Source organism: Furipterus horrens, unplaced genomic scaffold (genome assembly GCF_987537825.1).
Source record: "Furipterus horrens unplaced genomic scaffold, mFurHor1.1.pri manual_scaffold_3, whole genome shotgun sequence".
NCBI lineage: Eukaryota > Metazoa > Chordata > Mammalia > Chiroptera > Furipteridae > Furipterus > Furipterus horrens.
This window is the reverse complement of record NW_028327173.1, coordinates 160,469,412-160,485,102: the sequence shown is the minus strand read 5'-3', so window position 1 is coordinate 160,485,102 and position 15,691 is coordinate 160,469,412. Positions and strand designations below refer to the sequence as shown.

Sequence of the window (15,691 nt, the reverse complement as noted above, 5' to 3'; positions counted from 1 at the left end):
TTTTGAATTCTTGTTTCTTCATTTTGTTCTGGTGAATATTTATTTATGTTCCAAATCATTGATTGGAATCCCAGCTTCCTTCCCATCACTGTTGGTCCCCTGTATATTTTTCTTTATTTCACTCTTTATAATCTTCACTTCTTCCTTTATTTTGTGGTTGTATTCAATTATTCCTCTGAGCATCCTTATTACCAGTGTTTTGAACCGTGCATCTGGCAGGTTGGCTATCTTCTTTTCACTTAGTTCTTTTCCTGGAATTTTGATATGTTTTTGCATTTGGGCCATACTTCCCTGTCTCAACTTGATATCCTTCCTGTGTTTGCCTCTGTGCATTAGATAAAGCTGCTGCACCTGTTATGTTGTAAGGAGCAGAACCTTAGTTTTTTTGTCAGTACTGGGCGACCCATTTCATCACTTTATGGAGCTGTATGAGAGGGAGGGGTCAGAGAGGGAACAATGCTGCTTGTTCAGCACTTGCCCCTTTTCCAGTCATTCACCAGCTTCTTATATGCGACTGGCACCCCTCTAGCTGTTGCCCTGGTTGTGGTTCCCAGGATGGGTGGGTTTACATACGTTCTAGGACCATGGGGGCCCTCTAATCGGACTCTCCTGATAGATGGGCAGTTTCTTTTGCCAACCCAACCCCTTTTGGTTTTCACAGCCAGAAACAATGAGGCTTTATTTTCCTGGTGCTGGAACTGTGAGGTACTCAGTCTGGCTTGGGGCTTGGATCACTCCCCAGGTGTCTCTCCTGGCTTTTATAATGTGGGACTGTTGGTTCAGCCATCAGCTGCCCACAGGCTCTGCCTTGCCACCACCACCACGTGTGTCCTCTCCACCCCTCCTACCCGTCTGGATGAACATTTCCCCTTTACATCTTTGGTTGTCAGGCTTCCATACTGTTTGATTTTCTGGCTGGTCTGGTTGTTTTGTTTGTTTTCAGATAGTTGTAATCCTCAGTGGTTGTTCGAGGAGGCTAAGTGTGTCCACCTACATTTCTCTTTGGCTGGAAGCTCATATAGTGTATCTTGAAGAAAATTACTTGGTATTGAATTGTGAGCTAAACTACCCACTTTTTAAAAATTGAAGACCATTTTTACTTGAAAGAAGGACTGTATTATTTTTTTCTATGTATCAATGTTACCACAAACTTATGGTTTAAAACCACACACATTTCTTATCTCACAGTTTGTAAGGGTTAGGAGTCAAGTCACAGCGGGATCCTTTGCTTCAAGATCTTGCAAGTGTGGACTCTGAGATTGCAATCTCATCTGAAGCTTGACTGGGGAAGTATTTGATTCCAAGTTCTCTTGCTATTGGCAGCATTTGATTCCTTAAGGGTTATCACTGGTATTTGGCTGGCTCCATTTCAGGTGGCTCTTCCCAGCATACCCTTTTGCATCCTCAAAGTCCACAAGAGAGAGAGAATCTTGGTAGAGTGACATTAAAATCTTATGTAATGTGATCACATACAAAAAATCATGTATGTCCTGTCATCTTTGCTGTATTCTTTTGGTTAGAAGCAAGTTACACTCAAAGGGAATCACACAGGACATGAATACCAGAGGGTGTGGTCATGGAAGCCACTTTTGAGTGTCCACTATACACAGTGAGATATTTAATCTTGTTTATTTGGAAAACATTTTCACAGAAATGAAAAGGGCACCTGTCACTTAAAGAAAAATAACTCATAGTATTTTTTGTGAATGATAAAATTTAAGCTTTCAAGCAAAAATTAGAAATTAAGAAAACTTATATCTGCCACCATGATCTTGACAGCTTCCTTAAAGACTTTTCTGATGGATGGTGGTATTAATAATTATGATTTTTTGATATCGTATAATGAACTCTGTCAAGGTTTGGAAGATTTGCATAATTCAAAGTAACCAGTATTTTCCATATAACTAGGGCATGATATTACAAAGTTGTGCATGAAAGAAAGATTCATTTGTTCTGGATGGGTGGCTCAGTTGGTTGGAGCATCACCTTGTACACCAAAATGTTGTGGGTTCAATTCCTGGTCAAGTCACATACCTAGGTTGCAGGTTTGATCCCTGGTCAGGGAGCATATGGGAGGCAACTGATCGATGTTTCTCTCACATTGATGTTTCTCTGTCTCTTTCTCTAAAATCAGTAAACATATCTACCTCAGGTGAGGATTAAAAACAATTTTTTTAAAAATAATGATTCAAAGTATAAGATACAGTAATAGATTTTAATGTAAAAAGTACAAAAGGTTTAGTGATGAGTAAGATTTGACATTCCAATAAACCTTTAAGAAAATAGCAGCTGTTGACTTTTGTTGTAGTATTGTATATTCACAGTTATCCTAAATTGCTATTAAAATACTTCCTTTTTGAACTATATATATTTATGAAGCCAGATGGTCTTTATATTTTTCAACCAAAACATTTCCTAACAGATTAAAAGCAAAGGCAGATATGAGACTAGCAGTTTTTGATTAAGCTAGACATTAAAGAGATTTGCAGATTGCAGAATGATGTCACTCTTTTCTCTAATTTTTTTGTGTTTTCAAGATAGTCATTTTTTCAATAAAAATTACTTTTGTTAACCTGTAATGGGTTTATTTTTATTTAAAATTAATGAATATTTTTAAACATTTCTGTTTTACTATCTAATATGATAAATATCAGTAGATATATCTCACCTAAATAAAAACTCTTTGGGGTCTTCAGTAATTTTTAAATGTGTAAAAGGGTCCTGAAACCAAGAATTTAGAGGCTAAAACAAAAAGATATAAAGATTCTTTGTTATTAGTTAGAATCAAATTAACTCAGTTTTTTTTTTTCTTCCATGTTTATAAGCTTTTTGACATTGGCTTTAGAGAAACAGTAAATTTTTCTAACGTTATTTTGACAGTAAAGGAAACAATTACCAAAGCATCTCTAAATTTTCTTGCAAGTAATCAGGTTTAATACCAGAACTGAATCCACATATTTTTAGTATGAATAATTTTTTTTCCTGTATTTCATATCATAGCACTGTAAGGTAATTTGCCTGTCTGTTAGCACTAAAAATTGGCATTTCGAGGTGGTATCTTTTATAGGAGTTATCAAGTTTAATCTTAATTTGCATAAAAATGAAAAGGAAGGCTACAGCCCTTTAAAATCTGTGGCTAAATAACTTCCATTTACTTTTGAAGATGTTATATATCATAAAAATATAAGAATATCTTTGGGTAAACACCTATCCTCCACCACCTCCCCTCCCCTTCTGAATCCTTTCCTGTGGCTTCAGCATTCTGAAATAATGATTAATAGTGATACGAGCCCTGGACTAGTGTTTAAAAAACTTAGATTGAAGCAAAAGAGACTTGAATGCTGCTTCATTTCTGAAATGAGAGATATTTACCCAGACCCCTGATTCTCAGTCTTGGCTTCTAAGGTTCCATAGGCTATGTCTGATGCTTTGGAAGATGGGAACCTACCCAACGTATAAAGATTCTTTGCTCTTATTTGGAGTAAAATTAAGTCAGTGGTTTTCTAATGCTTATTGTAAGCTGTTTGGCATTTGGAGGATAGAAAACAAGAAAAAGAAATTTTATTATTTAATTCAGTTTGATAGAGAAAAATCTTTCCAACATTGGACTCAGAAAGAGAAGAAGTAAAGTATGTTTGGTGTTACAAAATTTAGAAACTAGAGCTTTCTAAGTTACAGTGATTTATTTCTGTGGGTATAATTTAAAATCAAAGCACCTCAGTTGGTGTTTCCCAGCCTTGGGGAGTTTAATAAAAGGAGAGATTTTGCTAATTGGTCGGGGTGGGTCCTAAAATGATACAGTTTTTAAAAACTCTCCAAGTGGTTCTAATGTGCAGTCAAGGTTAAGAATGACAGATGTATTTTGGAATGAACTGAGAATCTATTTTAAGGGAATTTACTCTGAAGTTTGGAAGCCACTGTTTTTAATAAATTATAATTGTAGTTTTTCATTTTATATCATGTTTGTGTGTGTCTGTGTGTGTTTATTTTTTTGTGTACTATCTATACTTGAACATCTCTTTCAGGTCTCCTGTAGCAGGGATTTATTATCACAGTGTCACTGTGGTGTAGCCTAAGGACATAGGCTTTGTAACCAGACCTGGGTTCTAATTAATGAGCTCCACCAGTAAGAAGTTGGGGCTCTATATGGGGTATAGTAGTTGGTCTTTATTAGTGCTTTTGTGACAGCTACTTGATTTAATTCATACATGTACAGTGAAGTGCAAGTACATTTGAAACATACATGTACTGAGTAGTGCAAGTATATTTAAAGTGAAAGTACATTTGAATTTGAAAGGTGAATAACTTGACGCTCAGAAGTGACTTGCTCAAGGTTACATAGTTAAATAAATGTGCAGGTCTTCTGAATCTCAGTCTAGTGCCTTATATTGTATTTGATGTTTTCCCATACTATTTTATGAGACATTAAAATTCCCCGTTACAGGATTATTTTAACCAGTTATTGTTGAATAACGTACCTGGTCTCTGAAATTGTGGTACTTAACCAGAATTGTTTCCTAGGAAAATGTTATCACTATTAACTTTATATTTCTTGTTAAAGTACTATTTTGGAAAATGTGAGTATTTTCCATTTTTTTGAAGGGCAGGTATTTGGAGAAAATATTTATCTTGAAGTAAGATTGTGCTTGGTTACAGTTAAGCCATATGGCAGTATTGCTTGGTCTTTTTTTGTACATGTTAAGGCTCAAAAACAGCTATCTTCCTGTTAGGCCTCAAATACTAGAAGTGGTTTGGGTTACTTCAATACCCATTTCCATAATTTTTTTTTTTTTAACAACCATCATTTATTTAGTCACAGGTCTGCAATTTGTATAGGGTGTGGTAAGGAAGGTTCATCTCTTTCTCTTTTGATTAATTGTATTGAGGTATAATTGACATATGAATTTCAGATGTACATCATAAAGATTTGATATTTGTATATATTGTGAAATGATCACCAAAATGTCTAGTTAACATCTGTCACCATACACACAGAATTTTTTTTCTTTTAATAAGAAATTTTAGTACCTTAGCAACTTTTTAATATGCAATATACTATTACTATTTTTAACCCTAGTTGCCATGCTGTACATTACATCCCTGTGACTTATTTTATGTCTAGAATTTTGTACCTTTGACTCCCTTCACCCATTTGTTTTTGTAACTTTTTAACAAAGCTATGCCATAGGAAAGTTAGTAGCTAAATAAAATTTTTAAAATTTAATTATTCCTCAGTTTGTTAACACAAAACAAACAGAACCTTTATGTTTCTACTTTAAAATAATGTGTATTTTGAGGGGGGAAATTTATTATTATTTTTGAAGATTTTATTTTTAGAGAGAGTGGAAGAGAGGAAGAGGAAGAGAAACATGGTTTAGCTGCCTTTCACACGCCCCCAACCTGGTTACTGCTAGTTACTGCCAGAATTTTCATGCAGGAACGTTGTACCACAACATAATTCTTTACTTTGAAAGTTAGTGAATGGTATCATTACTTCTTAGTTCTTAAATGTTAACTCGATTTCAGATGAATATAGGATTTACAGGATAAATAATAGAGTTCCACACACAAAAAAGAGTTCCTTAAATTCCCTAACCCTGTTTACTATAATGCTAACATCTCACTTCTCATAGGTAGTTAATATTAACTAAACTGCAGACCTTACTCAAATTTTACCAGTTTTTTCATTAATGTCATTTTTCATTCCCAGGATCCTATTCAGGATCACAGGTAGTTACTACAATTAGTTATTTCTTCTTAGTCTCTGTATTTTACTACACTTACTGATTCTTTTTCTTTCATGACCTTGATACTTGTAAGAGGACTGTTTTAGATATTATCATCTTTAAAACAATGTTAATTCAGTAGTGAAAAATTTCCATTGCTTTTATTTGCATTTCTTTGACTAGTAAGTGGAAAGTAGTTATTTGTGTGTATCGGTCATTTGTATTTTGCTTTTGAAGTATTTCAGTTTATGTCCTTTGCCCATTTTTTTCTTGAAGTGACTTTCCCTTTTGATTTTTAAGCATTGTTAATCCTAAACTTTTTGAATATTATATATTATGATATATAAAATGATCCAGAAGTTACTCTGAGAGCTTACTCCTCAATGATGTCTTTAATAAATAGTATTAGAATATATTTTTTGTGTATCAGTATCTTTAATATGTAACAGTATTGAAGTATACAAGGCCTGTCCAGAAGGTATTTAGCTACATAATAGAAAAAGAGAGACATTTATTGAAGAAGATATAAGATAAAAGAAACATTGTGCATAGGACAATGGTGCCTCAACCCCCTTCGAAGCAGGCACCTTTGGGACCTCACATGCTTCTCGCAGTCACCATCAACTACCCCATCATATTTTCCTGAATCTCATCAATGGTCTGAAATCTCTTACCCAGAAGTTGTAGGGTGCCAAATCTGGGCTGTAAGGGGGCTGATTTTATGTTTTGCCAAAAAAATGCATGAGATGTGATTCATGAGCAGCCGTGGTGTCATGATGAAGCTGCCATTCACTCATTGCATCGTCCCCAAAAGCCTTCTGAATTATCCGAATAGTTTCTGCAGAGGAATGTTCAAGCTTCAAACAAAATCTGATGCAGTTTCATTGCTCTACTCGCTTAGTCATTTTGAATATGACGACCACACAGTACACATACCCCCACTGACTAGTACAGCGAAGTTATCATTGTTCACACATGCACATTCCAGTCTGCTCCTTGACTGCCAGGTTACATTGATGTTGTACAAACCATTCTCATTATATTAATAAGGGCTGGACTTTTTCCAGACAGACCTCATATATCCCTAAGTTATATTGACCACACTTTTTTAATACTTACTTATACTAACCATGTATGTTTTAATGTAAATTTATACTTGACCACATAATGATTCATCTTATATTTTTTATTCTTGAGATTATTCTGCTGGCTGAGATCATCCTAATTTAAGGGCTAGAACTTTCCTTGAACCCTAAGGTCTCCAGCTGGTCTAGATCATTCCTATAAACAGCTTCCATTCTAAACATTGTCTGCCTGTTTTCTTACTTGTTCATCTTGCCGATCAGACAGTTTTCATATTTGCTCTGTAAGACTGGAAATTCCGTGGCCCAGCATGGCTTTCTGTGGGATTGCAGGAAGGGTAGGGAACACATTCTTTCTCTTCCTGGCCCCTGACTTACAGATTTTTCCAAAAAAGATGATTCTAAAACTCATACCATGTGATATATTCCCCCTAACCCTGATGCATAATACGGCAGATTGATTCCCAGTTTGTTTGCCCTGATATTTTGTCTCTGGTTTATAGAGGTGCAGAAGCTTTTAAATTTGTGTTTATAATATGTTTTTCTCTGTTTTTCCTGCATTTATCCAAAGATTTTGCTAAATTCTTTTTGCTCTTTGACCAGAATACTGAATTTTTAGTAACTCTTTAAAGTATAATAACCTTGCTGACTTAAAATGGGTTTATGTGGGGTCTTTTTTTACCTTGAAGAAAGTTATACAGGAACTTGTCCCCCATTTTAATTAGCTAGTCAAGAATAAGCCAGCTCTAAGTTTGCTTTCAGGTTTAGTAAATGGTAATTTTGGCAGATAGTAATAATTACATTTACATTTTATTAGTTATTAGTAATTGAGTCATCAAAGGTTTTATTATAAAATTGCATACAGTTAAATTTACTTTTATAAAAGTTTATGAAACCAAATAATTATAACTGTGTTGAATAAATGTAATATTCTTCCTTTGGAATATTTTAACAGGGTTACATTACAAATTCATCACGAGTTGCATCTAGTAATTCTACAGAGTTACTGTTTGACTTGACCCAGGATACAGGATTATCACATTACCAGGGTGGAACAACACTTTGTATAGCAGGTTGGTTTTAATACTTTTTCAAAAAAAATTATAAATCAAAACTTGATTAATATGTACATGGAATTGACTTTCTGTTTTGATACCCTTGTCTTCTTGTTAAGGTTTTTATATAGTAAAGGGGAGTGGTGCTAATCTTGAATGCCTTTCTTGGGTAATTTTAAATCTTATTTAATAATAGAGTATTTCTTCCTTTTAGTTAAGTAGGCTAATTGACTTTGAGATTGTTATCATTTGCACTAAACATAGACTGAAAAATCTGAAAATAATTTTGGTAAGTTAGAAAAGTCCTCTGATAACCTAAATACTCTGCTAAAAGAAGTATTAATTAGCTTCTATACAGTTTATTTCTATTGTCCAGCCCTGTTATATAGCAGATGCTTAGTCCAGAATGCCACCTCTCATTGGCTTTTCAAGTAACCTGATTATCTTACAAGAATGTTACTGTGTCCCTGGATGGTGTGGCTCAGTTTTGTCCCAGGGATTGAAAGTTCATGGGTTCGATTCCTGGTCAGGGCACATACCCAGATTGTGGGCTTGGTACCTGTTTGAGGCACATACGAGAAGGCAACCAGTGATGTTCCTCTCACATTGATGTCTGTCTGTCTGTCTGTCTGTCTGTCTCTCTCTCTCTCTCTCTCTCAAAAAAGGTCCTCAGATGAGGACGGATAAATGAATAAATAAATAAAAAGAATGTTACTGTGATTACACAAAATCTTTCCCAAGTACCTATAGTATAGCCGTATCAGTAATCATGTACTTTGAAGTTGGGGAAAAAAATGATTTTTATGTCATTACAAAGGATGAAAAAGAGGAACCAACTACTGTAATAGTGGCTTATTGTTCTGACATGTTTCCACATATTAGAAAACTGACAGGTGAATCTATTAGAATACTTTTTCCCCTCTAAAATAAGTTAAGACATAAAATACTATTTTTAGTAATAATAATAGCTATCATTTATTGCATGCTTTCTATGTGACACATGTTGTGTTGGATGCTTTAAATACACAGTCTTATTTGATCTTAAAATAACTTTGTAAAACAAGGTATAATAACAAAAGAGGAAGTTAATTAAATAAGCCAAGAATACATAGGTAGTCAGTGACAGAGCCTGGATTTGACTTACCTTGACTTAAAAACCTGTAATATTTTTTCCATTTTTAAATCATTTTTATTTTTTAATTATAGTTCACACAGGTTATTATATTAGTTTCAGGTGTACACCCCAATGATTAGATGTTCCAAAACGTACTAAGTGGTCATCCCGATAAATCTTGCACCATACAAACTTAGTAGAATATTGTCTCTATATCCTATGCTATACTTTATACCCCATGACTATTCTGTAACAGCCACTTCATACTTCTTAATCCTTTCCCCTTTTTCACCCATCCCCCTCAAACCCTTCCCATCTGGCAACCATCAAAATGTTCTCTGTGTGAGTCTGTTTCTGTTCTGCTTGTTGATTTATTTTATATTTTAAATTCAAATGTTGATAGATATGTATATATTGCCACTTTATTGTTTATATTTTTGATGTTATTTTCTTTTTCTTAAGAAGACCTTTTAACATTTCATATAATACTGATTTGGTGGTGATGAACTCCTTTAGTTTATTTACTGTTTTCATCATGGAAGCTCTTTATCTGTTCTTTCATTTTAAAATAGTTTTGCTGGATAGAGTAATCTGATTGTAGGTCCTTTTTTTCAATCACTTATTGTATTTCTTGCCATTCCCTTCTGTCCTGTGAAGTTTCTGTTGAGAAATCAGCTGACAGTCTTATTGGAGCAAATCTGGAATATTTCTAATATATTAACTGTTGATTCCACTTTTAGAATATAGTTGGGAGCATTAAAATAATGATGTGCAGGTTTAGAATTCTTATTGCCAAGTACAGTTGTGGTATTTTCAGAAAGGATTTTGCCTGGCCTAAATATTCCCACTTTTTATTGCTAATGCTCTGAATAAAATCTTTTAGCTTTAAGGTGATGGTTTTTAAACTGAAAACTCTTTTTAGGAATGAAATCCTTGTACAAACAAAATTTTACCGATAATTTAATAAAATATAAAAGGCAGTTTCTCTGTCAGACATGCCCAATAGTCCCTATGAGAGGCCTTGAGGCTCTGGGAACATAATTTGAAAACCTAACTCCTTCCATCAAGATTAGTTGTTTTTGGAGAGCACCTGTGCCAGGCACACTGGGATCTGGTCAAGATGGCGGCAAAGGCAGAATGGCTTGCCTCTTTGCACAACCACATCAAAATCACAACTAAAATATACAGCTATCAGCCAGAACTGTCAGAATTAGAGTTGAATGGAAGTCTGACAACTACGGAAGTAAAGATAACACATCCATCAAGACAGCCTGCAAGCTGGTGCCATATCTAAGACTCCATCAAACTGGCTAACACTCTTTGACCCACCTTGGAGTTCCCCAGAGAATCCGCCTCACACACGTTAAAGGCCCACCCAAGGTGCATTTCCATATGAATGGCTGGTCTTGGTTCATGCTTCACAACTTTCTAAATCTTATAAAACAAGCAACAGCTGGCCCAGTGAGCTCAAGGCCCAGCACTAGCAGCAGCCAGCTTAAGATTCACAGGTCGGCTTTGCTGGGAATCTCCAAGCCCAGCACAAGTAGCAACCATCTCACATTGCTTTATTGCTTATGCAGGGTGCCATGGGGCAAAACACAGGTGGGGGCTGACTTTGGCCTGCAACACTGGGGAAAACCCAGGGCCAAGGCACCCAGTAGACAGCTACAGACCACACTGGAGCACCACCACCCTGCTCCTGCACAGCTGATCCTCCATGGAGGGCAGAGGTCTGTGATCAGTGATCATAGCTGGTCCTTCCAGCTGACTGGCCTGGGTAAATCCCTCCCATTGATCTGCCAACAGCAATCAAGGCTCAACTACAAGGGGAGGGTATACTCAGCTCACACGAAACGTGCACCTTGAGTATCCAGTTTGGGGGATAGGGGAGGCTGTGCCACTGGGCCCTACAGGAGGCTTACTGCATTAGGCTGTGCTACAAAGACATGCAGTAAAAGCAGCTATACCCAGTACACATAAACACAGAGAGGTTGCCAAGTTGAGGAGGCCGAGAAATGTGGCCCAAATGAAAGAACAGAACAAAACCTCAGAGAAAGAACTAAACAAAATGAAGCTAGCCAACCTGTCAAATACAGAGTTCAAAACAGTGGTGATTAGGATGCTCAGAGAAATGATTGAGTACAGCCACAGGATAAAGGAAGAAATGAAGGTTATACAAAGTGAAACAGAGAAAAATATACAGGGAACCAACAGTGATGGGAAGGAAGCTGGGGTTCAAATCAATGGTTTGGAACAAAAGGAAAAAAATAAACATTCACTTGGAACATAAAGAAGAAACAAGAATGGAAAAAACCAAGGAGAGGATTAGGAACCTCTGGGACAACTTTAAACATACAAACATCCGAATCATAGGGGTGCCAGAAGGAGGAGAAGAAAAAGAACAAGAAATTCAAAACTTATTTGAAAAAATAAAGAAAACTTCCCTAATTTGTCGAAGGAAATAGACATACAAGTCCAGGAAGCACAGAGTCCCAAACAGTTGGACACAAAGAGGACCACACCAAGACACATCATAATTAAAATGCCAAAGTTTCAAGATAACGAGAAAATCTTAAAAGCAGCAAGAGAAAAGCAGAGGGTTGCCTACAAAGGGGTTCTCATAAGACTATCAGGTGATTTCTCTAGAAACTTCAGGAAAGAAGTATTCCAGGTGGTGAAAAGCAAGGACCAACAACCAAGATTACTCTATCCAGCAAAGCTATCATTTAGAATGGAAGGGCAGATAAAGAGCTTCTTAGACAAGGTAAAGCTAAAGGAGTTCATCATCCCCAGGCCATTATTATATGAAATGTTAAAGGGATTTATTTAAGAAAAAGAAGATCAAAACTATGAATATTTAAATGACAACAAACTCACAACTATCAATAACTCAGTCTAAAAAAATAAAAACAAAGACAAACTAAGCAAACAACCAGAACAGGAACAGAATCATATGTTATGAGGATCATTTGGAGGGTTATCAGATGGGAGGGGAAAGGGGAATAAAGGGGGAATTGGTACAGACAGGGATCAAGAAGCATAATTGGTAGGAACAAAATAGACAAGGGGATGTAAAGAATAGTATAGGAAAGGGTGAAGCCAAAAAACTTCCATGCATGACCCATGAACATGAACTAAGGGGCAAAGGGAAAGAATTGGTACAACTGTTTACAGCATAATCAATAAAATATACTCAAAGAAAAAAAAAAGATTAGTTGTTCTTGCCCTGATCAGTGGGGCTCAGTTGGGCAACATTGTTCTGAAATGTGAAAGGTTACTGTTCAATTCCCGGTCTGGGCACATGCCTACGTTGTGAGTTCAGTCCCTCATAGATATTTCTCTCTCACTTCAATGTTTTTCTCCCTTTCTTTCTCTCTCCTTTCCCCTCTTTCTTAAAAAAGCAACGATTAGTTGTTTTTACTTTATATATGGGAATAAGTGGATAATTCAACCTAAAGCCATGAACAGACCACTTCTTTGTTATTGGAATAACCAACTTTCTATTGAACATTTTAAGTTGTTAAATTAAAAGCTTCTAAAAGGTCTCTAAATTCTTAGAAAAAAAATTTTTTTAACAAACTTCAAATCACTTTTAACTATCTAAAGATAATTTATTTGTAGGAACTTAGTTTGGAATATTCTCTGTACTTTATTATTATTATTATTATTATTTGCTTGGGATATTTTAGTCTGGCTTCTTTCAGCACAGCTGTTTGTATATTTATCTGAAGCCATATTTAGCATTTTCTTGCATAGAAAATTATTTTATGAATTATTTGCATATATGTCATCCATTGTAGATGTTTGCACAATTTTTCTATATTACTTGATCACATCAATTTTTATAATTTATTGTCATTTGTATTATAATTCAATTATAATACCTTTAATTTAGCTCCAAATTATTTTTGCTTAGTTTTAAATATTCTAAAGTGTTTAAAAATATTTTTCCTACTGTTTTAATTATTATAGGTGTGAATGAAAGTTCATTTTTATCAAAACGTCCTTCTACTTCTGAACTAAACAGTGTTAATCCAAAAAAGCCTAAGCCGAGTGATGATGTTTCTGGGACAAATTCCTCAGCTGCATTTCCTTCATCTAATTCATCTAAATCTCTTTCAGTGACATCTCCCCAGGCTATGTCATCAAAAGGTAAATATGAAATGTGGCATATAAAAAAGAAATAAATAGATACAATTTAGAAATTGTAGTAGATTTACAAACTGGTTAGTGGTTATTTAAGATTCAAAAAGTGATGAATTTTGAATAATGTTTTGAATTTATTTTAGGCACAAATACCTCATCAAATCAGTCTAAAAATGGAACACCTTTTCCAAGAGCTTGTCCAAAATGCAATATTCATTTCAATCTTTTGGAACCGTTGAAAAATCACATGAAGGTAAAACTTGTTGAAAGTTTGTTTTAAAAAAAGTTTGCAAATCCATAAAAATGATTGATGTTTAGTAAATAATGGTTCAGATATTTAGTTAAGGAATCTCATGTCGATATTTCCATATAACAGGTAAAAATTTATATTCATAATGATTATCTTCATATCAGATTTTAAAATTCCTTCTGAATCATTAAATTTAAAACATTAAGTTCATATAATGATGTAGGTTTATTCTAATTTTAAATGAAAATAATGCATTAGTGAGATTAGTTTATTTACTAGATTATGCCATGCTTCAAACTTTTTAAAAAACAGGCATTTTATTATGTGTTTAATGTTTTACATAACTTAACAGTTTCTTCAGTTATTTTATTTTTGTGTCTATGATAACATGTATATGTCACAATACACAGTGAAAATCAGAGTTCTATGTTTTAATTTTCAACACTCAAACATAACTCCAAATGGCAGAGCATTTCATATAAATAATGTTTTAACTCAGTCCAGAGTATAGTTTGTGTAATTGTTACAAAATAATTAAAGCTTATTATTGGTACAGGAAGATCTTAATTAGATTTTAAGACATTTTCAAGGTACAAATGAAATAAGATGTTTAGTTAATATTTCACTTAAAATATTTTAGTAGATATTATAGTATTCCGTTCTGTCTGTGTAAAGAATGCCTACATCTCTGGCTCATGTGGCTCAGCTGGTTGGAGCGTTGTCTGGTGAGCAAAAGCTTGTGGGTTTGATACCCAGTCCTGGCACTTGTGGGAGGAGACCGATTGGTGTTTCTTCTTCACATCGATGTTTCTCTCTCTCTTCCTCTCTCTCTCTAGAAAAGCAATGAAAAAAAGTCCTTGGGTGAGGATTTAAAAAAAATTAAAAAGCCTCTATTCTCCTTCCATGCCCAGTATAAATGTCAGGAAAGGGGTAAAAGGTTGGGGGGGTGGGGTGGGGGACAGTGTAGAGGGGGGACCCAAAAATCCCTGGACTTTATTTATAAAAAATTGTGTATTCATTCTTACATGTTTAAATTTTGGTCACCCTCAAACTACTCTCCATTTGATGCAATACATGTATCGAGACTTTTTTTTTCTACTGCTTAAAACAGTTTTTGAACTTGCCGATTTTGATGCCTTTTAGTGCTTGTATTTTTGTTTTGCCTCTACCACATCTGAAGAATGTTTACATTTGAGGACTGTTTTCATCTGGGAAAACAAAAAAAAGTGGCTGGGGCAAGATCGGATGAATAGGCATGGGAGTCATGTGGTTTTTGGTCAAAAACTGCTGAACACTCAGTGCAGTGTGGGCAGGTCTGTTGTCACCTGCCCACAGGAAGAACCAGTCACTCATTTGCCACAACTCAGGATCTTTCTTCCACAAATTATGATGCAACCTCTTCAAAACTTCCAGATAAAAACTTTGGTTGACCATTTCATCTCAAGGAACAAATTCCAAGGGTACAATCCCTCTCACATTAAAGAAACAGATCACTCTTTTCACGATTGACTTCACTTGTCATGCTTTTTTGGGTTGTGGGGAAGTAGCAGTTTTCCGTTGGCTAGAATGCTGTTTTGTTTTGGGGTCGTATCCCGCATATAACTTTGGAGAAAAAAATCAGGGCCAGCCTTCCACTGCTTCTTCAAAGCATGGTACATATTCAAGCAATTGTCTCTGTGTTCAGACTTGAGCAATTGTGTGAGGCATAAATTTTGCTGAAACTCTTTTCATGCCCAAGTCTTCAGATAAAATTTTCTGACAAGACTCCATGATGCCCCAGTCAACTCCTCAAGTTCATCAGTATTCTCTCACTTATCGCAGGTATTACGTTCCAGAACCCCCTGTGAAGTAGGAACCTTACATTTATTTTGAACTCTTAAAGCTACGTAACTTTAACAACATAAGTATACAGTACCGCAAAATCCTGTGATATAGCGAAAAATCCCGCAATACAGTGAGGCCGCAATAAGTGAATCGCAATATAGTGAGGGACTACTATAGTCCAACAGTGGTCTTTCAAGATGACTTGAGTAATTCTTACACATTTTCTTTAGTTTGGTTGGTCAAAGGACGCACAGAATGAGATTGATTTGCAATTGACATTTTGCTGCATTTAAAATGGGAAAACCATTCGTAAACTTGCGTTTTACTCAGAGCAGCTTCTTTGTAAGCTGTCTGTAGCATAACAGCCATTTCCACCACATTCTTCCCCAACAAGAAACAAAATTTTACTGTCACACATTGTAAATCACCCATCATGAAATCGGCAAACTTGTTGAAAAGAGTCTTGAAAAGAATATTCACTGAAGCCAAATGCA

At 35.3% G+C, this 15,691-nt stretch overlaps 1 protein-coding gene across 2 annotated transcripts in view; it reads left to right on the top strand.

The window, feature by feature from the left end:
- The window catches only part of ZNF280D (zinc finger protein 280D), a 101,560-nt gene that overhangs the window by 24,285 nt on the left and 61,584 nt on the right, over positions 1-15,691 (top strand). For both annotated transcript variants that reach the window (XM_090270648.1, XM_090270649.1), the window contains exons 5-7: positions 7,764-7,881; positions 12,950-13,129; positions 13,267-13,376. In XM_090270648.1, the coding sequence (XP_090126774.1) occupies positions 7,764-7,881; positions 12,950-13,129; positions 13,267-13,376 (408 nt within the window). The remainder of the gene's footprint in view (positions 1-7,763; positions 7,882-12,949; positions 13,130-13,266; positions 13,377-15,691) is intronic.